At 40.4% G+C, this 23,733-nt stretch overlaps 2 protein-coding genes across 9 annotated transcripts; one reads left to right on the top strand and one right to left on the bottom strand.

Annotated features, from left to right (window-relative positions):
- Positions 1–163: 163 nt before the first annotated feature.
- LOC124186687 (hillarin) lies at positions 164–16,428 on the bottom strand. 8 transcript variants are annotated; one of them, XM_046578569.1, is made up of 12 exons: positions 16,059–16,428; positions 13,505–13,995; positions 12,879–13,215; positions 4,653–4,769; positions 4,335–4,564; positions 3,955–4,198; positions 3,325–3,551; positions 2,939–3,160; positions 2,669–2,818; positions 2,117–2,306; positions 1,678–1,935; positions 164–1,578 (listed from the first exon to the last, which is right to left on the bottom strand). In XM_046578569.1, the coding sequence occupies exons 2-12, from the start codon at positions 13,846–13,848 to the stop codon at positions 1,273–1,275; spliced, it is 2,625 nt and encodes an 874-aa protein (XP_046434525.1). In that variant the 5' UTR covers positions 13,849–13,995; positions 16,059–16,428; the 3' UTR covers positions 164–1,272. The 8 variants fall into 8 exon arrangements, with proteins under 8 accessions (XP_046434525.1, XP_046434532.1, XP_046434526.1 ...); XM_046578576.1 differs by having other exon boundaries at positions 12,879–13,107; XM_046578570.1 differs by having other exon boundaries at positions 13,505–13,980.
- Positions 16,429–19,801: 3,373 nt separating this feature from the next.
- LOC124186496 (cyclin-Q) lies at positions 19,802–22,100 on the top strand. Its single transcript, XM_046578255.1, has 6 exons — positions 19,802–19,980; positions 20,167–20,300; positions 20,542–20,639; positions 20,737–20,955; positions 21,037–21,267; positions 21,661–22,100. The coding sequence occupies exons 1-6, from the start codon at positions 19,943–19,945 to the stop codon at positions 21,754–21,756; spliced, it is 816 nt and encodes a 271-aa protein (XP_046434211.1). The 5' UTR covers positions 19,802–19,942; the 3' UTR covers positions 21,757–22,100.
- The last annotated feature ends 1,633 nt before the right edge of the window (positions 22,101–23,733 follow it).

The following is a 23,733-nucleotide window of genomic DNA, read 5'->3' as shown; positions in this document are numbered from 1 at the left end:
ACTTTTTTTGAAATCAACAAATATTACAAATTTATTTATTTACTTGCATCATTCGGTTAAAATATTTCAGTTAAAATAAAAATGATAACCATTAACCTCGAACAAAATGATGACTATTTATTACGACGTCGATGCGCGAGTGTACTGAAGAGGCGTTTGGAAATATATTTGATCAATTTATTAAATATGCAGAGTTATAATTTTATATTGCATTATGCATACGTGCGTGGCAGAGTACAACGCTTCAGAGTTATTTACATTTTACTATCAAATATAGAAATAGTAAAGCAGATGTATAGTATGGTGTCATTATTCACCTGAGTCTGCAAATATCTACGTAAAATACACGTAAATTATTATTTTTGTCAAGTTCTAGTCTACTCTACGATATATTTATCAATTTATTTCTTTATATATTCGCTGTTATTAACAAATGTGATTAGTCGTTCTTTATCTTAGCTGCTATAATATTCAAATTGATTATACACCGCTGTTCGATAATTAGCACCGGGACCAACATTTCATCATCTCTTTTGAATTGCACGTATTTAATTATAAAAATATCTCTCTAGAGTGTATCGTAATTATCGTCTTTTCTTCGAATTAACCCTTTTCGGAACAGGTCTGCGGAATGATATAATAATTATAATTATATATTCGAACATCTACCATACGTGTTATCATGATCATATAATATATTTATATATACTTTATATCCTGAGCATTAAATTAAATCTTTATTATGTACATTATATACTATATGTATTATAATCTAGCACCTTCAACGTGATTATATATATATATGTGTATATATTTATATAGGTGTATTATAAATATGTTTAAATAATTATTACGTGTTAACGCGTAAAAGTTAATAATAATCGATGTATAAAATATTTATAAAAGAATATCTATCTTCTTGATAGATATTATACGTACTCATTTATAAATGTAATTTGTGTAAAAAATATAAATATTATTAGAATTTTATATATAAAAAAGCTACTCTTATATTGCGTGTATTGCGTGTGCTCTAATTATTTGTGTATATATTAAATATTTTTGTCTTCGCGGCATCTACGTGATAATAGTAGACATGTGCAATAAGTAAATCTGATAGCGTATACGTGTCAAAAATGAATGAGAAAGAAAATGAAGAATGAAAAATGATAATCATAAGTCTTATTTCAATCTTCAGAGAAATCGGATTCTTCCTGTAAGTCGTGATGTTTTTCGTCTAATTGTTTTTTTATTTTCACTCTAGCAGCGCGTTCAGTTTCTCTTGCTCGAATTGATAAGGTATTTACAGCAGTGAGTGAGAAGGTGTTTTTCTCCACCGAGTTCGTGATATGGAGAGGAGGCGAGTTCCCTCGTGTAAATATCGAGACCATACTGTCCCTCCTCGGGGAAATTGATGACGAATGTTACAACGTCGTTGTCAGCGACCGAGTGCGATACGTATTTAGAAAGTCGTTTTTCCTCGATACCGTTTTTATGCAGAGTGGCCATAAAGTCGGTGAGCGCCCTCGACATCCGGAATTGTATTTCGAGTTCTCGGCCCGCGAATACGAGCGCTTCCTGATTGAGGAAAAAATAAATGGAAGGAAAACGTCGAGAGTCAGAACCTTGCTTATCTTCGACAGATCGAGTGCAAATCGAACAAGTGTTTATTCTCACCTGATGCGTGATTGGCACAAGGCCGAAGAGCCTCGTCGCTTTTGTCGGACCCCATTCGCCGCTCGCACAATCAGGCAGAGGCACCATGACGGTTTGGAGCTCCTCGCAGGCGATTTTGAACTTGCAAACGCTTTTGAATTTCATCGGCTCTCCGGTTAAGTACTCCTTGGGCGTAACTGCGTTCGCGAATATGTCCAATAAAAAGGCACCGGAACACGGTGCGTGGACCCGGAATGCCACCACGTTACCAACCACGGACTTGAATCAGATATATACGGAATTTTTCAAATTGGTCAAAGACTGGTAATCGTTGGCTCTAATTAAATCATTGAAACTATTTTTTTGTTGAATATTTAAGTCAACGGTCACAAGTCTGACAGTTTAAATGAGATTTTAAGCACTTTTCAAGGCTAAGTCTTGTGCACAATGCATCGATTACCTGCATCACGAATCGCTTCAACGATATGCCGTCGTATCCGTCGCCGTCACTGTCGTAGAATTTCAAATTGTAGTGAAATATCAGGGAGGACTGCATGTGCGCGGGCATCGCTATTCTCACTGTTGCGGCTCCCGTCGAATCTGTGTACATCACCGCCTTCGTATCCGCGTCAGGAAAGTATAGTCCGTACCTAGGATAGGATGGGTGTAAAAATGATTATAAAAATTTTTTACATGACGCGAATATGTTTTACGCGTATTTTCATACGCGTGTTTTCCGTACACAAAGTATGTACCCGTTTCTATGACTAGGTTGCCATCGGAGGGTTAGAGTCGGGTTGGGTTCAAAGTGGAGCGAATGAGAAGTGAGATTTGAAAAGAAATTACGGTCGTCTTCCTCAATCTCAATTCTCAATGGCTCGAATTACATAGTCTATAACGGTAGAGTGAGTTTGCGAATGCACATGCGTGGAGTATAGAAAACTGTCCTGCGCGAATGTGCTGTCTAGCTCTTTCTAGATCTTTTTGCAGTAGTAATGATAGTTTGTTTCACCTGAAGAACAACGATCTGACGAACGGCAGCTCCTCGAAATCTTTCAGTGAAATTGGCTGCTTCAAAAGCTGCCAATCCTCTTGCAATGGGAAAAATTCATAAATGAATTCCCGCGGGTCAGTGAGGAAGTAGTGATCGTCGTACTCGTACCTAAAAATTATCGAATGTTAATTTCAAACCAGTCAATGAAGGTACCGCTCTCTATTTTGAATTCCTTCTATTCCCGCTTGACGCGAAGGGAACAGAGCATTCTAAAAGCGAAATGAATACCTGAGACTGTCGCTCTTAGCTTTGGTCTGTCCAGGGCGAGGAACTTCCTTAGCATTGACAAGGTGTCGGGCCCCCCAGTTGCACTGCACGAATCTCCAGGCTCCCGCAACGTAAACGGCGTTCCAACTGTTTCTGAATCGGTTATCCTCAAATCGAACGCCCGGTTGATAACCGGCAGATTTGCTGTATCCCTTTATCACGACGCAGTGAAGTCCGGCGTAACTGACATTAAGGGAGTAGAATTAAACGTCGACGATTTTTTGAATCGAGTTGATTCTTCTCTCTGTTCAGGAAATTGCTTCTAAGAAACTAGCAAGCGAGCTTTTCATTTTCAATGAATCAACAATTCGAAAATCAAAAACTTGATATCCGCTCCTAATTATTACCTGCACAATCGTTTGAACAAGACGTGATAGCTTTCAGTTCCATGTTTGATGCCCCTCAGTAAACCCATCGGCGTGTCACCCCTCAGGTTTTCGTCGAACTGCATCGTGTTCAAATTTTTCACCGTTATCCACCTGAATATTGTCCGCGCTTTTTCAATGTCCGAACCGCATCGGCTCACCAGCTGTCTGACAAGGTCTGTAAAAGTTTTCTGATCCTCCTGGGCGACCTGCGGAACAACGATTAATCGTAGGAAATTTTCAATTATAAATTCATTCTTAACTAGATAAAAATTTTCTTTTCATTTCCCGGTTTGTTATCTGAATTTCGACCAATTGTCCCATGGGATTAGTCGCATCAGCCGATAATTAGAGGCTATTGGTTACCCGGTACTACTTTCGTCTAGTTCCTGATGTGGCACGATTATTTTTTTTTTTTGACCGCTGGAAGCGGGGTCTTTCAGGACACAGTGCCTTTCTATCAATCTAAAGAACGACTATTTCATTACTATATTTTTAAAATTAAGGTTGTTGATTCTGGTTTTTCAAAAAACAATCACGTTGAAAAAATATTATAGACCCGCCTTGCCAGCGGAAGGTTAATTAGAATAATTTCGATGGGTGTAATCTTACCGATATCGCGATTTGGTCCATGTCCGCAAATTCGAGGGGATCATTGTATATGTGATACTTGGCCAAGGTCGGGGGTTGCGGGGGCGGTGCACGTGACGGATAAGGGGGCGGCGGTGCCTCCTGGGCATAACCGTCGCCCTCGTCCAGGTAGAGGCTCTCTTGGAGCATGTATTCGCTCCGTGCTTCGTTTATCAGCTCGAGCATCTCGGAGCTTTGTTTTTCAACCAGAGCCGCCGTTGCTGCCCTGAAACGGGAAATACTTTTGGTTAAAGGAGACACGAGAAACGATATGAAATGGGAAATTGCAGATCCTGTCAATTTTTCTCAATTTTTTCCCTCGATTGAATCCCCCGGTGGATTCGTTAATTCAAAAAACGCACCTTTCGTGCTCCAACATTTTGCGCGTGAGGCTCTCCTTCTTCTTGTCCCTCCTAAGGGTCATATTCTTTTCAAGATCTTCTTTTTCCTGCTGAAAAAGGTGGTTCCGACCCCTACCTCCACCTCCGCCGCCTCCTCCGCCTCCGCCGATGCCACCGCCGCCGCCTCCGCCTCCACTTCTGTCGCGTTCCCATCTTGCGGAAAGTCTTTCCAACTCCTTTTCCCACTCATCCTAAGGCGATGCAGAAAAATACAATTTTGATAAATACTTAACTGTCGTTTCTTCAATTTCTTCTTTTAAAAAGTAGAATATATCTTACTCGAAATTCTTCCCGGATGCGCCGATCCTCTTCTTCCCGATGGTGGGCGAATTTACGGTAAAGATCATCCTCCTCCTTGCGATGCTTCATCTCAAGACGAGTCTGCTCATCTCGGTCCTGTGAATAATGAAAGAAATTGTAAGAACATGCCGATCATGCCTATAAGATCTCTGTTTTTGGTTTGTGTTTAAATCTTTCGAACTTGGGTTGTTCGATTGATTTGTCTCATTACTTCTTCACGAATTTGTTCCTTGTTCAATACCATTTACTTCCAAAACGGACCACAAATGTGCAATATACATCAATACGCGTTATTTTGAAGAAAATAATGACGCCTAGGATTAGGCAATTTCATTTTTTTTTTTTTGTGTGTAAGTAGTATTGCGGGGTTCGAAGGGGTGTGATTTGGGTTGCCTGTCAGCAGGCGATTACTAATTTTTCAGAAAATTTCTCCGTGTCATACATAAATAATCGGATAAATAGGAAATCTTAACATTAGCAACAGCCGTGATGGAAGCAACGATAAATATCGTCGCATATGTCGTAGATGTGCATTGATTGCGTGATATTAATTAAAAGACATCCAAAAACGGGCATGACGAGACGACATTGCCTGTTCCGATCCCCACCGAGTTCAGGTCCGTGACGTTACACGAACATCCGTCTATCTATGTATATACGTACACGTATGAACATCCCAGCGAGTGATGACGTTGTAAAAGCAAAAGCCTGGCGAACCATATAAAGGCGAACTTGTGCTCGCGAGTCGAGATATCTCGACGTGGGAAGCTGCCGGTCGTTATACCTACACGCCTCGCTTATCTGCCTACGCAGACGTGTAAGTGTATCAGAATCGCGAAGGACGATATGCGCCGAGATTTTTATTCGCCAAATTTCGCTTGATAAATAGTGATTTTTTTTTATCCCTTTCTGGAAAATATTTGTTCACCGTTGGTCCACAGTTTTTCGCCATTTCCTTGAATAAAGTTTGCAAATCATGCTGTCGAGATGTTAATTAATCTGCAACGAGCTTCAAGGGGAGAGCACGAAATTCGAAACTTTGTTGTCTCCATTCAAATCTTCTCCATGCATGCAATTCTCCTCAATGATTTCTTTCACGTGGGTGCAATATTATGCAAAGGCGCAATGCGTCTACCTACACCCTACACGCACACTGTCGCATTCCACTTGTTAACATGATACGTTATACACAGGCGCACAACCTGCATAAGACGATGTGAATTATTGCAATATATGCTGCAAGGACGCTCGTAAATTACGTTCTCCATAATCTGGCACGCTGCTATTGCTGATTCTTGTCCCGATTCCAAATGCTGCTGCTGCTGCTGCTATTGCGGCTTCTCTAAGCCTGACTCGTTTATGTACGTTGCATATACACGTATAATTATACTCGGATTTTATTATCGTTGATTTTAAGAGTAAAGCGAGAAACGTGCAATGAATTTTTTAACAAGCCTGAAAAAAAAAGTTCTGGAGGATGGAGTTGTAATTGTTAAAATGCGGAAGACCAGAATTCGGAAGCGTGTCGTGTTTGCGTGTCTACATTTCTCATATCTTCGACAAGATCGACTGCATACTTTCGCGGTAAAATTGTTGCAATTTTGCAATACTCATTATTATTATTTCTCCAATTTTTACTTTCAGTTAACATGAAAAAAGACTACCGTAGAATCAAAATTTCATCACCACTAATATCGAAAGTTGCAAAAATAATTTTCCAGTTAAACGAAGAGCCGATTCCATCCTTTTATTTTCCTCAATCCTAATTTTTGACTTTAGTTCGCGATGCGAACGGACAAGCCAAATCCAAAGACCCGGGGTCTGCATCAACGGCTGCAGGCATGGCCGTACAACGTGTATTACGTGGTACTTCGAGATTCCGCAGGTATCTCGGAATGTCCCCGATATCGAAGACACCGCGAAGGCTGTGGCCGACGTGCTTCGAGCCCTTGCATAATACCGGCGTAAAAGTCCCGTTTGAGGTGGGGATGTTGCCAGCCTTATACACATTAAGATGCCGAGACTGCAACAGATGCCCAGGATATTCTGTCCCAGCTGCAGTATTGCGTATTTTCCTCTTTCTTTTTATTTTTTTCTTCCTGCACGTGTGTGATAGCCTACTTTTTATGACAACTATTTTCGCTTACTTCGACGATTCTCGATGGAAAATCGTCTTCTGTATCATCGTGTAAGACACTGTCTTACGAAAACTCGGCGCTGCCGCCACGCGGCGCTTTTTTCTCACAGACCAAAGCCGAGAGCGAATAGCGGAATTTAGCCAGCGAGGAAACTCGGTAGCAAATTTCGGCCCCGAGCGGGAGTTTTGAATATTGACCGAAAGTCACATCCAGGGTCGTGACGACGATTTCATTGATGTTTAAGGCTGATTTATCAGGTACAGTATGGATATGTTATAACGGGTAGTAAGAGAGGAGAAGGAGAAGAAGAAGGAGGAACGAAGAGGCTGGGCTCAGGTTGACGTGAGTTAGTGAGTAGAAAGTGTGCTGGAATGCAGGTTGTCGATGAGTGGCCATTTACACAAGTATAACGCACACGTGCCTGCGGTGTATTTATGTATTCATATACCTGTGTGTATAATTTGTACACGCACGTAGCGCGGACAGGTTGGTACAACTCGGCGCCTTTACCTCCTCAACACGTCTGTTCGCGGCTCTATAGCCTCTCCTTATCTCCGGCTCACAGTTCAACAATCGCAATTACAATTACGATTATACAATTGACCGGCGTGAGCTGGCGCGTGGTAACAAAAATGCGTGCAGAGAATTTGGGAAAGCGCGTCAAAGTAAAAAAGTGTCACTCTAAAGGATGAAAACATTTTTTCACGATGAATATATTCCTCGTTATCGCGCGTACCTAATAAAATAATGATTAAGTTTAGTTAATGAATGGAAGGTATTAATGTACAGGTATTTACATATTGCACGCATGACGTAGACGTGTTTGCCGAGTATGTACGTACATGCCTATAACTATGTGTTCAAAAGCCAATTTACACTCTTGCAAGAAACTAACTGTAATCCGAAAAATATACGGGATCGACTCCCGCACATATATGTATCAGAGATATGTATATATATATATATATATATTATATATATGTGATGCCGATAATTGTACCCGTACTCAGAGGCAGGTGTACCGTAGAGTGCGTGTAAAGCTGGATCCGTGATGCGTCATTATTATATTGTTGTTATATCGTCGTAATTTGAGGTGAAGAATTCCTTTTATTCAATAATTGTATTGAAATTTGGCCCGATTTTTACCCGAAACGAGCTGTGTGTAACGTACGTAAATACATTCGTGTGTACAACGACGAATTTTTGCGCGCCCTGCAGGTTCTTTTCATCGTCCGCTTGACCGCGTGCAACGAAAGTTGACCCAGTTACGTGTAAATATACGTATCACATGGACGTGTAAGCGATACGCATACCTGTACACCCGAGCGTTTGACGTATGGGAAAATGTCTGTGCAAAGCACGAGACGCGAGGTAGTTAAATCCGGAAGATTCGAAAATACCGCGCGCGCGCGCGTTTCTAAGACCGTTGGAACAAATTTGAATGTACCATTTTTATTTCAATATTCCAATTCGCGCTACGTCGAAAAATAATACAAAATAGAGTGAAGAAAAAATAAAAAATTACTAGTTTACAGATCGAGGCGTGGAAGAAAGAGAAATAGAAATAGAAATGGAAAAAGAGAAGGAAAAGGCTCGTCGAGATGACGAAGGTGAACCGGTTGAACGAACCGCGTTGCGGGGCGTGCCGTATGAAGTGTATGTAAGATGTATACGTACACATGTATGTACAAGCGAGAACACGAGCTGAGCAAACTTGTATATGTGCAAAATAAAAAAAAAAAAAAAAAAAACAAACGAAAGAAAAGGAAAATGATCAAGAAAAAAGCAATTGCTATGTGGACTTATATGTGTGTAACACAACTGCACAGGTTGTAAGATCACACAAGGATTTCTATAAAACTTTCAGACTTTCTTTCATCATCCTCGTTTCAACTGGCTTCGACTGCAATATTCCACCTCACCCTTAATTCCTCATTCCGCATTGAGGGCAAGACACGAGTACTTGCGTGCCAAATTTTCAGCAATTTGCATTTTTTTTTTTTGTGTCTATGTTTGAAATTCTTACTTAAATTATCGACATCGTTGTAAAAAATTTACTAAAACGAACCTACGAAAATGCAGGCAATGAATTGAAGATGCAACAGTCGCGATTACTAAGCCAGTAGTAAATCAATAGAATACCCATACATGTCTTGTAATGAGAGTGCCGAATTCCGCATGGAAAAATGAAGGTGATCTCGTGTCTCGGTTCTCGTTTTTTCCAATAATGAAAAATGAAAAGGAACAAGGGTATCAGTTTTTTTTTCTTCTTTCACCTCTGTATACTTATTACGTTCGACGGTTTATGACTTTTATCGCGTGCTATGTATAAATCAGAAATCATATCGGGCCTGAACGCGGAAACAACCACCTCGGCGCCTGCGGATAGGCAACCGGGCGTAACGTCTTCGTTCCAGAAATGGCAAATTGTAACTCTGCTTGCCTATCCGTAGGCGCCGAGGTGGTTTGTTTCCACGTTTAGGCCCGGTAAGTTGCAACTAGATAAAATGATGGCAAATTTCGAGTAAATTCGAGAATCACACACGTACGATCGCGTCGTCGTATTAAATTATTTGATGTTATAACGTATAATACGGATTTCAAAAATTCGTATCACATTTGAATTTTTCTATCCCGATAAATGCGTAATTAGCGAAGAAGACGAAGAATAAAATTATACGGGTATAGAGATGAAAAATAAAGAATGGAAGAAACGAAAGAGAGATATAACCGTAAAAATAATGGATTATTAGATCGTGGCGGTGTTTCGCCGCGTTACGGTCTGCCGGAGTGGAACACTCGCGTGCATTCTCTGCAGCTATAAGTACACCTCTTCTAAACTCTATCGCTATGCGACAGTCCGTAATAATATATATTTACCAAGATATCGTGTCGTAATTTTCTCATTTATTTTACTTCCCTATATCTTCCCCATTTCTCTGATTTTCTTATCCAATTCAATTCTAAAATCAAAGTGAAAATAATTTATCACATCGTCGATTATTATACCGTTATGAATATACTTGTATGCTGCATACCCTGAATCCATATTGATATGCTACGGTGTACCATATACTGTGTAATGTGAAATTGGCGTATAGACTGCGTACAGAAACGTATGTTTTAACGAGCGATTCGTGGAGATAATTAATTTAATAGCTTTTATACAATCAAGCAAATACACCAACGACGTGTGTAACATGCACATTATATATATATATATATATATATATATATCTTCTGTGAATTTGCCGTAAATCTGCAGGACGTGGGAGTTTCGGTCCGTCATAGAATCGTGTGTTTGTATAAAAGAACGGGGCAAAAGTACCGCTGCCGACGCAGGCTTAACATAATAACAATAATACTCATATCAACGACAATATTGTCAAAACAGTTTCGTACGCAGATTGTTACGAAATTTTCCGCGCAGACGTCATAGGTGGTATAATATTCAACGATCAATTTATCGATATGAACGTGCAAATTATTCCCGTTGAACGTATATTTGAAAAAAAAACACCTTAATCAATCGGGATTAAAATACTTTGGAGAGAGAGAAAAAAAGAAACGCAAATTGGAGGAAATAATAAAGGCGAATTGTCACGGCTGTTATCTTATTGTTATTGTTGTTGCTGTTGTTGTTGTTATTATTTTTATTGTAGAAGAGTCGATGCGAACGCGTTGCAATTATACAACGAAAAATAGAACGCAGTGGGTATAGCAGGCGGACGTTCGGATACCTGTCGGTCAAGGTTCCATTTGCTACCTTGAATTTTTCGACCCACTGTAGATATAATACAATTTGCAGACACACAGACGTAACATGTATGTCTCATTCGCACGGTTTACCGAATTATTACGTAACCCGAGTTCCGGATTTGCAACAGGCAGATAGTGGAGTGTATTTGTAGTATAGTGCGGTGGAAAATTTGTGGTTAAAAACGTGTTAAAAAAAGGGGGAAAAAAACGAAGTGGAAGTAGAAAATAATCGAATTATCATTGAAAGGTGAATGAAGTGGGAAAAAATGAATAAATAAATTCAAAAATAATATTAGTCAACATTCGTACGACACGTTTGCGTGTGTACATCGATTAACGATTCGACACGCAGGTCGACGAGTCGATACGCATTCGGCATTTTGTTTGTAAGAGTTGAATTAATGGGTATGCGATATGCATATATAATGCGTGCAGAGGTGGTGATGTGACAACTGTATTAAACGTGTGTATGCACGTATCGCGTAGTTTTTAGTTTACTGGGTTTCTGGATTTAGGACAGAACGTTAACTTTCGTTCGTCCGATTCTAACCGCAGTCGATTAACTTGTAGCCATTATTATATAGTAATTCCTCGATCGCAGACATTGTCGATTTGTTTTTAAATATCTATAAAAAACACTCAACTGCACACCTTTGAACGTTGCATAAAACCGAAGGGAATCTTACATAATCCACCCGTTATATACGCTGTAAATGTGTGTAACATTGTACATGTTACATATGCGGCCGTCTCTTCATTCGCGAATTGTTTCTCCATACACTGTACATTTATCGTATAGGTATACGTGTACGGAGAAGTTGGCGACGAATCGCGGGGAATTGCGCAACGAAAAATTCGTCGTCAATTTGCGGTGAAGGCATATATTTTTTGTTATATCCAAACTCAATCTCCGTACAAGGTTGAAAATAAATTTGCTTAAAACCTGATTTTTTATTTTCATTCTGTTCCCTCACTTCGAATGCAAATTACAATACTTTTTCTGATTTTGATATTTCGATCTTCGTAATCGCCGCACCGGGTGATACAAGCAATTCGTATATCCAACCGATTAAACGATAGCGAAATAATATCCAACGCGTACGGTGTAACGTAGGCAGTTATAATAGTTGCAGCTGTCGGAATTAGTTGCTGGGAAATAAGGATGAGGAAGAAGAAGAAGAGTCGCTCTGCTCTCACGGGCTTTCCGCTTATAAGCGATACACGTACGTACCCCCGTCTGTGCATGTACATAGATTAATATACGTACATCGGCTACATATGTGGATAACCGGAAGTGCAGCGAACCGCGGTACCCTTTTACAGCTATATACACCGTTAATGTGGTCTTTTATTTTAATATGTGTTTTATACCCTGGGTATAGCACACCCGCGTATAATATTACAGGGTCGTACCGTTTGATATTTTACTATCGCGGTGATAGCAACAACAACGATAACAATAACAATAATAATAATAACGGTAATGGCGCGCCGCGTTAAAATCTCCAAACATATAAAACAAATAAAACAACCTCGATGTGAGGAAAAAAATGAAAATGACATAAAAAGAAGAAAAAAAAACAACCTCAGTCATAGTCTTGGAATCCGCTAAGGTGTCGAGAGACTACGTGATTTCCATTTCGTATATGGCGTTAACAAGGCCGCGAGGTATTATAATCATTTAGGTGTCGAAAATGTCAAATTCTCTACTGCGATATAAATAAACCGGCTGGATTAATATTTAGTCCCTCGCGATATATTCTTGGGATACACGAACGTAGAAAAATGCTCAGCGAGACGAGACCAGAATTTTACACGCAGCTATACGAACCGCTGCCGGCTGCGGCCCAATTGATGCCAAAAAAACTTTCACCCGATGGATCGGAGGTATATAATATATAATCTCCTACAGACTCGTCATCGGCGATCGCCTGTGTGATTTAAACCTTTTATAAATCTACGATCTATCGCGCATAGGCTCGAATTTCAATATCGCTGAATTCCGTTCGAAAATAAGACGTCGTTCGTACAGCTTGCGGCGTAATTTTCAATATGCATCATCTATTTACCATCGTTCCTTCGACCGGTTGTTGTCCAACGAAAATATGTATACATCACACCGGATGAGGTTTCGTTGAAACGAAACGCCTAACCGCTCGTGAGCAGGCAACCCGAACGACAACCCCTCGGAAATTGCGTTACTTGGGTTACCTGCTCGCTGGCGGGTAAGCGTTAATAAATAAGTAGAATAAAAAAACACCGATTTGTTCTTAGGCTCAAGGGAATCTGTAAACATTGAAAAACTCACCAGATAGTAGTCGATCGGTTTCTCCCTCGCCTTGCTGTACCCCTTTTGAAGTTCGGTCTGTTTGAGGGCGTGGGCGATGTGTAACGCGCTCGCGTCAAACCTTCCATACTGATAGCCGTCACCGCCGTAATTGTTATTGTGATTATAGGGCGAGTGATTGCCACCAGTCCCAGCACCGCTGATTCCAGAATTATTGTGGTAATGCGAGTCTACCGCGGATCTGTGCGAGCTGGAATTTATCGGCGTCGGTGAACCGTGACCGTTCAAATGTCTACCCTGGTTATAATGATGGTTGTGCAAATGATGATTCGACGGCGAATCTACCACGTGGTCGTACCTGTGACAAAGAGGCACAAAAAAAAAAAAAAGAAAAAAAAACCCCCCCCAGAGAGAATCAATATTAGTCGCGGTTTTCCAATTCCGATTGTATTTTTTTTTTAATGTCTTTGGATAAAAATATCGTCGCGCAAGGCCCAAAAGGTACGAGGCCCAAAACATATGGGGCCCCGGACGTATAAGGCCCAAAAAAAAAAAAAAAATTGGGCACAATTCTCACGCGGAAAGGGAAAATCAACGTTTGAGATGAAAAACAGGAGGGTTAGTTCGAAACTGGTTTGGCACCTTACCCGGGGGGATAAACGCCTCGAGGAGAAGGCCCGCCGGCGCGTATTTGTTCATTGACGTATCCGCTGCGTGGTACGTTAAGGGCGCTCCTTATGCCGACGCTGGATCCGTCGAGGGTGCCTGGCCCAGGTTTCGGGACGTGACTGCTGCAGTAAACTTCCTTGTCGTTTATGGTGTGCTGGTTGTTGTAGTACGTTTTTAACGTCAATTTTGTACCGCATACCGCGCACTTGAAACAACCGGCGTGAAAAAATGTGAAATCCTTCAACGGACCGACTCTGTCCACCTGGTAAACCGTCTGAGCGCATCGCAGACACGTGCTTTCGTAAAAATTTGGACGGTACATGACGCAGGCGTTTGTTACGTTTTATCACTTCACCCTGAAGTAGTTTATGTTTTCCTTTGATTTTTCAATATTTATTCCGTTTCTCTTCAACACCCGATCAGTTTCGGATTATTGGGTTATACGTGTACCTAACTGTAATTAATCAGTCTGTGTGAAAGAAAGCACAAGAAATTATTACCAAAAAGAAAAAAAACACGTCCTCGCACACCGCACTATTATACGTATATGTGTGGAAAAAAAAAAATGTTACAAATGTAGATTTATTTTTCGACAACTGTATCATTATAACGTTTACATTGTTAATTATAACCTTAATTTAGTTCCGATATTTATTTTGCAATTTCTTTTCTCGTCTCTTTTGCATCGTCGATTTTCTAATACTTTCCTTTAATCCAATTTTCTATTCATCATTATTACCATACGTACTTTGCGTGCCTATAAATTGCTTTCCGAAGTAACAAGCCACGCGAATAATGAAAAATAATTCACGCGTACGTCGAAAATATGTATAATATAATCTCTCCGCGAGCCGAGTCCGCGGTGTCGTCGTCGGATTTACACGCGTTGAAATCACCATCTCGCAAGTGCTATTTAAGATAAAGCGTGTCATCCCGCATGCACGCGAATTCTCGAATCCTCTAGAGGTAGGCACATACCTACATCACGCACATGCGCGGAATACAATCGCGTGAATCGTATCCTCGACACTTCCTTCTGCAATTACATATTAATATACACGTATATGCGTGCGAGCGTGTGTCGTACATAACCGAGGATTGGAGTCAGTAGATCGCGAGAAGCGTCGCGGCGTTCGTCGCTTTCAAGGCGGTGTGCCTGTAACTTTGTACGTACTTCTATTTAAGGGTGTGTGTGTGTGGGTGTGTGTTTGTGCACGTATGCACGTATTCACCCACCTACATGTGTGATACGGGAATAAACGCGGTTCACCTTGAGATAACTCACAAGCAGAGGCTATGGATCCATGGGTTACCTGTACGTGCACGTTTGATGCCGTGACTGTATGGATGTAACAACGACGGATATGGAGCTGAATGGACGCAGACCGAGATTAATTTATGACGAGAAAAAAATCGTCTAATTATAATGTAAGAAAAGCTACGGATACTTGCTGTATAAATTATCGTCAAGTTCATGATTCAGAGACGGTGAGACGGAAAGATTGTGAAAATAGATTAAGATGCAAAGACCATCGACGAGACTGAACCCCAAAATGTTTTTCAACTTAATTTTGTCATTTACAGCACTGAGTCTCATAGGAAATACATCTGCAATACTTTCATAAATAAACCACGCGAGCAACGAATATTTATTGTAGGTATATATATTCTCTCAGATAGAGAAATCAGTCCGTTCGGTTTTCACTTATTTTTATTACCGTAGAGCAAGATCTGCTTCACAGACGTGAGCGGCGGATCGAGAGTTGTATACAAGAATTAGGTATAACGTTATACAAATATATATATATACACATACATATATATAACATTGCGAACGGTACTTAACAACTGTTCAAACCGTTGTTATGCAGTGTTAATTGATCATCATTACACCTAATACACACCGTGCGCAGCATAATAATAAGATATAATTTTGTAAGATTCTAGATTTGCAATTATTGTAAAAAATTGTGCAGGGGCACTTTATATGTACTTTAAATTGCCAAATTTTCTTGCTAATCTGATAACAAATTAAATAAATAAAAAATTTTCTCTTACCGCACGTGTAGGTAGAATTTTGTTTCAATCATAAAGTAAATTTACCCTGCATGTCTAATATGTTCACGAGTAAATTCTTGCGAATTTTCCATCGATATTATAGATTGCATTGTGCGTGCAACAAGGCGTTGAAATCTCAAGCGCTGCGGTAATACGATGCAAAAGGTTCGTAGCAGCTGTTAATAATAGTTACATTTACGTGTCGTTACGTCAAAAAATAACATTTCTATTCACCATTGAACATCGCGTAGTTGAGAACACTGCTGAACAATCTCGATCCCGATCCAGAATCAATCTATCGACGCATAGATCATTCCTAATTTTATTTCAATATTTCTTAAGAATCAACTTCTTGTTTGTATGCAAATCGAAATTATACTTCCTGATTACATACAAAATTGACGATTATACACGCATACATATTCTTCAGATATCACACGTGAGTATAACGTGTATATTGATATTGAGATATACCTGCAGCACCTGGGTAAACTAGCGTTGGTTCAAACAACGTTAAAAAGAAGAAAGAAGACGAAGAATAAACAAAAAATTAACAACAATAAGATGAAACACGACGGCGCCGCACTACTGTTATTACTTTTAAGATGTTTTTTCTGCTTGTTTTTATTTCTTAGTTTTTTTCCTTCACGCAACAAACATTATACGTCAACACGCTCCACCGATATTATACATTGATATTACAAAACAAGTGTACGATTTACCTCGATAATTAATGCATTATTGCACGCACTTCGCTGCAGGCAAAACACACAAGTTAAAATAATAAACGCACCAGCTTTCGCGAAGCGTGTCAACGCGATGGGAACCGGATTGGTACTAACACCTGCTGTTTCCTCCTCGTTCGACGCTGCCGATCGGAAACACTCTGGGAGCAGCTCGGTCGGCCATTTTGGTCGCGGTGCGCATGCGCGATTCTCGTTTGTTCCGCGCTGCCCGCGGGCGGAATCGTTCGTCACCGTATAGTATACCCTGAGGCCCATGAGGCCCATGAGTATCCCGCACACCTGCGGCGTGCGCGTTCGCCTTCCAACATGCACACACACCTCGAACGCTCGCGTCGCATCTACCTGCCTTGTTGTCGGTATCGTACCTCCTCTACCTACAGGTAGAACCCCGGATGATCCTCGTTGCTGCACTCGGCTTTTAATGGCCGTCCGACGAGAGACCGCGCGGCTACCGCGTTATACAGAATTGTATATAATCCACTTTTCGCGCCATTCACTTGTCGGTTTGAAAATAAAAATAAAGAGCAATTTCTATTCCCGAACCTGACAATCGCGGATAAATTCTTAGCTTGTTAATGATATATGCTGGTTCTCTTTGGAAACGAGGGATAACTTTTTTTTGTTTGTTTCAATCGAGAAAGAGAAAGATGGAGAGAAAAAAAAAAAAATTAAAAGTCGGAGACAGAAAGGTCGAGGGAAAAAGTGGCCCAATTGACAAAGAAAGCCCGATATATACACATACTGTACACACCTGTACGTGAGAACCAGTATTTCCTTATTAACAATCAGACACGTTCGTACCAGCTGTGTACAGAGGTATGTCTGTGTATTCTGTATACATACACCGGTATCTCCGTTCATCGGAAACTCCTAAATTCCCAGCACGCGTGGGTGTTCTACTTTTTCTTCTCTCGCTCATTTTTTCTTTTCTCATTCCAATTCTGATGCAGCTTTATCCATTTCTCTTCCCTTTTCTTCTTCTTCTTCTTCTTCTTCTTCTTCTTCTTCTTCTCCTTCTTCTTCTTCTTCTTCTGCTGCTGCTGCTGCGGCTGTCCAGATTATTTACGGTCAGCTGCGGATATCCTGTTAAGACCGAATCCTTATAGTTACGTTCTCCTCTGCAAAGTGTGTTACGCGGGAAAAATGAATTCATTTTTTTCTCTTCTGACACTTTTCGGTAATAATTTTTCGTCTTTATTCAACGCCTCCAGAGCAGGTGGGTGTGACAGAGTCGTTTACCTGCAGTTACGTCGGCAACCTCCTGACCTTACTTACACCGATGTCGAATGATATTCACCGCTGACAGCACCCACACGCGATCCGTATGCACAGACGGAAGGCCTGGTCGTTTTAAGCGATAGCTGATCCGGCTCCGCTCCGCATTGTTTCTGATGTCTGAAGGAACTTAACGTCTCGTCGCATGTTCACTTTCAGTCGGACTGATTTACATTTTCAGGAAGTTATCACTGTAAGACAATACTTATCAGAAACAGCGTGTTACACAAATGCGAACAATCGTTAAAGATTTGCGAAATTCATATGCAGATGAATCGCTTTCGCAATCTAGCATTCAACGTCTCGTTTCCTTCTCTCTCGCAACACGTGGTGTTTCCTTCCTTTTTTTTTTTATTTCAATCATTCCAGAGAGACAATTGTCCTGCCGCAAGAAGGTATTCGGGTTCCTTCCTGCGGCGCATAAAGCCGCAGGCCGTATCACCGGGTCAATCAAGTGAGCGTACGTGCGTAAACACGTGTAACATGCGTGTACTGTGTTGTACGGGTATGCGCGTGTATACGAGATACGAGATTCCCCTGCAGGAGTATGATATGCCTGATGAATACGAAGAACGGGAGTCGGCGTGTCGTGTACCTTACTCGAGTGTCGTGGCATAGTTTTACGCTGCAAGCCGCCTCGCAGACGATTCCGATACCCCGGATTTCCAATTAGCATACTCCTTTGAATTCGTCGGGCGAAACGATCGCCTACCGCCTATAGACTGCCCGTAATAAATGCCCCGATTCGCTGCCATTATATGCGACGACGATTGCGTTCCTTCTAGAACTAGGCTCGTCCTTTACCTGTACTTATTTATTAAGCCAAATTATGTAAATGACGAGCAATGTATGCAACGCTGAGGAATCAGATGTAACATACATTGCATCCTACTAAGAAACCTAGCAATGTAATTACTGAACTCCTGTCTGTAGGTTTGGTCGATATGATATTTAGATTGAAAAGAATAATAACTTAATAAGTAAATGAAAATAATAACAGTAGGTACATAAACTTCAGAGTACAGTTTGTCGGTGCATTCGCAATTAAGTGCGTAGTCATATACCTATGTTTAAAAAGAATCGACCACATATCCTTGTTTGATGGAATAATTATACAACACTTTTTACCAATTTTTTTTTCATTATCATATGACAGATTTTTTAAATCCACTGATTAATTATTGAATTCTGGTAAGGCTACAACGTAGACACTTTTTTTTCATCAGAATTTTAGATATCTTGGGTACTCAATTGACTTGTTCCTTGTAATAACATTATAAGTATACGTAGTTTTTTTTTTTTTTGTTAGCAGTGAATTAGCGAACAAATTAACAAACGTTTGATGAAAACTTTGCGGATGATTCGTTATATCCCGTTTACCGGTCGCAAATATATACTTGCCACCTATCCATGTGCGTGGCATCTCTGGTATAAAGGCCCACACGAATCTACGTATTTGGTTTCTAATGAATTCGCGGGAAGAGATAGTAGGCGAGTGAAAATCGGAAGGACTTAAGAACGGTCGTAAATTTACATGACTCCCCGTCTTGTAAGCATGACTGTATTGAATGTATTCTATTTTTACGGTTAAATGTGAACTGCCGCACAGCCCACATACCTAAGCGACATTGCATGTTTCGCGTGTAGGAGGAGACGAGAGGCTTCGTGCCATATAAGTCAATCCACGTTCTAAGAGTTTGAATTTTTTGCGTCTAAGTACATGCGTGCAATTAGTATATTACGCTTTAAGAATACACTTAGAGAAGAGCCACGTTGACTTGTGCCTCATTTTTCAAACTACGCCTGCTATTTGAATCCAAATGGAGCCTTGATTTTACCGCACGAGCGTTTTGACGTAATGTTGGGGTTGCCAAATCGGCTGATTATCGTAAGGCAGGTTTAACTGGGATTTGTGGATGATTATTATTTCCACTTATAGGCAAACAAGAATCGTTATCAGCCGGTACATTATATTATCAAATTCTAGGCGTTGAGTCGGAATTCTGAGGCAAGATGTAGGTAAACAAAATTCTCAACAAATTTTTGAAAATCAAATAGCGCTTTACCGAAACTATATAAGATTCAGAGTCATAACTCTGGTTGCATATAACCAGGGGCACAAAGTCTAGTCCAACGTCTTGATTAAATTGCATGAATTGCGTCAACGCAACCTTGGTTGCCTAACGTTAGGCACCTTCAGTGTAAACAACGCTGAACGAAAATTTAAGCCGCCTCAATGTTTGATTGATCGTCATTCTTCGGCGTGGTTTCGGTGATTTTAAAGCAAGCGTATCCGTAGAAACTCGATAAATAAAAAGCAGTAATTGAGATCGAACGATGAATCCGACGGAGCCAACGAGCAACGAAACTCTGAGGTGAGATTAAAATGCGCGTAAGAGTGAAATTATTGATGCTCCGAAAACGACGCCTAACCTCAATGCTAAAGACTCTCAGTTACCGAAAATCGAAACCCAGTCCCGCCCCTTGTTTGCTTAGTGATTTCTCCCAGGCAACCCAATAATTGTTGTTCCTTATATTTTTTGCTCTGTCTCGTTACGCAGCTCAAAAATGAAAGATGTTATAGACGTACTTGCCATGCAGCGAGAGAAAAGGAATTCTCTACAGAAAAGTATCGTCGTTGACTATACAAAGGCCAACGACAGCTTCACCGCTTCCAGGTTCATCTTCGAATGTGGTTAGTCATCCTCCCTCAATGATTTTGCTCAATTTTTCTTTAAACTATTCTCATTCGGACCTGAGAATTTGCGTGAATTGACGCTGCGTAGTTTCATCTTCGATTATGTTTTCTGATGTTTTACCAAGTTCTATATCTATGGCAGAAAATTGTATTAGTCTTCGTGTTCTCTACGTGTCTCTTGAGCGCAGCGTTATAAACCAGCCAAACTAACTGACGTCTGCTATTCTAATCATTCTAGGATTCAAATTGGATGCCCACCCGCTGACGATAGCAACCGCGGCTACGCTGTATCACAGATTCTTCAAAGAGGGTGATCAGGAAGGTTATGATTGCTACGTAAGTGCTGTCATTTCTTTTTCTCTCAAAATCGAACAAACAAGAACACTCGTCTGGCAACGAGTTGTAATAAATTGAAGAAACCATTTCTGCACAGCTGATAGCGGCGACCTGTCTTTACCTGGCTGGCAAAGTCAAAGACAACCCACTAAAGATCCGTGACGTTATGAACGTTGCCCACAATACCTTGCATCGAGGTTCTCAACCACTTGAATTAGGGGACCAGTATTGGAGTATGCGAGATGCAATTGTACAGGCTGAGCTACTGATCATGAGGATGCTCAAGTTCCAAGTTACGCCTGAACATCCACACAGGGTAGATATCTGAATGTAATCAGGGATGAGTTGTAGCTTTGTTTCGGCATTTAAGCTGAGACATTGGTCGTTTCTTTTTCAGTACATGTTGCATTACCTGAGGTCTCTCCAGGCGTGGTTCGGCGAAGAGGAATGGTCAAAGTATCCTGTCGCAAGAACAAGCATGGCGCTATTACAAGACTTTCACCACTCCACTGCCATACTCGATTATCCCCCAAACTTGATCGCCATTGCCTGTATTAACTTGACTCTCCAGATATACGGGGTCGTCGTGCCATTGATGGATGAGTGCGATCAACAGCCCTGGTTTAATGTGAGTAATATCAAAACTAAATGAATTTGGGTCTGTGGTTTTTTGAGATTTTATGATACTCAGTTGTCAAGTTTGGATTAAAAAATTCGTCGAGATATTCGTTAGGTTTGAAAACTCGTCGCTAAGTAGGGAAGCAAAATGAACAGCTTCGGTTCAGAGATTTTGATTATACCGAGTTTTACTCAAATTGATCTCCTCGGCATTGTTACATTGATTTCTTGAATTGCAATTAAGTCACTCGATAGCTTAATTTTTCCGATTCAGAGTTATCAGAGTCCCTGAAGAATGCAATCTCGTATTTGTCTCTTTCTTTTCTTTCATTACCTAACCTGATATAACCTACAAATTTGACATGTCCAGGTAAAAGAGTCTTGTAATATCGTGTTTTGACAGGTATTCTGCAAGGAGCTCACCAGGGAAAAGTTGTGGGAAATAATGGAAAAGATCATGGCTGCGTATGACGAAGAACCGGAGACTCGAGATAATTGACAATTAATGCTCACCGAGAAAGGTAACGAAGTCGTCGAATGATGACAATGATAATGACATCAACAAATTTCTTGAGTTGTTAAGCAATTGAGAAAACACAACATAAATAATGATTTGCTAACAGTGTCACACACCAGCGAGACAATTTTTACCTGACAATGCGTTATATCGACAATTTCAAGTGCGATTCTTGCTAATAAGTGTGAATAAACAACACTTGATAATACGTAAAGTGCATTCTGTGTCAGTATTCTGTCCAACAACAACTGTTCAACTATCTGAATTCCTATCCTAGTCCTTTGATAGCAAACGCTATGTAAGTTTAAAACGCCTGAACCAAATTAAAATTGATATTAACACTTTCTGTTTTTTTTTGTTCTAATTTTTTTCCTTCTTTCAATTTATAAATAAGGATGTTGCGCTTCTGTAATTCCCTAATACCCGAGTATGTATTTTCAGTCACAAAAGTGTTTTTCTTCATATTAATTATCATGTCAGTGATATCATACCTTAAAAATACATCTCACTGCATCGAATCAAAAACATCAATAACTCGCAGGCAGGAAGTCAACACCGCTTCGAATTCAAATGTTTAATTCCGTTTGTAGATATTCTGAAGAGTGGTTCCGAAATTTGTCGGGTTTGTGTTGAAGAGATTTGTAATACTCGTAAAAACATAAATTACATAAGCTGTAATTTCGTTCATTCGCTAAAACGCATTTAAGTTCGTTTAAATATAGAGTGCGGGCTAGCCTATAATATACGTGATGAAAACAAAGTTTCCTCGAATATCGCTTTCGACATTATTGTTTCAATAATGCGCTGCATTTCGGCAGGCTCTGTGACGTCACGATTAAACAATCGCGAATCGGTCTAACCGCCATTTGTAAACAACGACGTTCGCGGACGCTCTTCGGATCGCCGTTTGCCGTGAGTCTGATATTCTTGTAATATTCTTGCATTAGAATTGTTTTAGAAGTATACATTATATCCGAGTGTACGCTAGCCTGTAATGTACGTGATAAAAAGAAGGTTTCCTCTCATATCGATATCGATATTACAGTTTCAATAATGCGCTGCATTTTGGCAGGCTCTGTGACGTCACGATTAAACAATCGCGAACCGATCCAGCCGCCATTTGTAAATAACGACGTTCGCGAACGTTCTTCGGATCGGCCGTTTGTCGTGCGAGTAATATTCTTTAATTAGAATCATGTTCGAACGTTAAACAATCGTACTAACGCGTGATCAATCAATATATTCGTTCGTAAAGCTTCGTGCCACAATAGCAGCGAACATAAGTATCGCCGGTCGGCCGGTTATCCGTGATGTCGCGTCTCTTCTTGCCGCGACAAGTTTAGACTCGCCGTCGGTGCTTCGCGATCGTTTTCCCGGTGTTCCAAAGTCAATTTTTTGTTCTGTGAAATCGTGCACGATGAAAAATCTGAAATTCCTCGGTTCTATGAAAATTCATTTGTACGGTAGAATCGTTAATCGTCAATCCGATAATTTATAATTTATTTATGATGATTTCTGATGATGTATCCGACGCGAGTGAATTAGTGAGTGCGGATTGATTGTGATAGTTTATATTTAATCGTAGTGAGGTTCGGTGGCCACGTGTTATCGGAGTGATTTTATGCATCAATCAGGGCATCTGCAGTCACGCACATTCAATACCGTTCAAATTATCGTCGGCGGAAGAAATAGTCAGTCAGCAAACCAAGAATTTTGTAAAGCTCATATCCACGATGCTTCGAGTCAGGACAACGCGGTTCACGCTGCTGCACGATATCAGACATCGACCTCGTCTTCGAATTTGGATTTCACATGCGTCACAATCGTACCCTGAAAAAAGTGAGTATTATGTATAAAAAATATTCCCACTCGTCCTGCCTACTCAATTTATAACGTTTCTAACAGCACAAAAACTCGCTAGATCGTATATTCGCTGCGTATAAAATTACACATTGTACA

This window comes from Neodiprion fabricii, chromosome 7, assembly GCF_021155785.1.
Source record: "Neodiprion fabricii isolate iyNeoFabr1 chromosome 7, iyNeoFabr1.1, whole genome shotgun sequence".
Classification (NCBI taxonomy): domain Eukaryota; kingdom Metazoa; phylum Arthropoda; class Insecta; order Hymenoptera; family Diprionidae; genus Neodiprion; species Neodiprion fabricii.
This window is presented reverse-complemented; position numbering and strand designations above follow the sequence as displayed.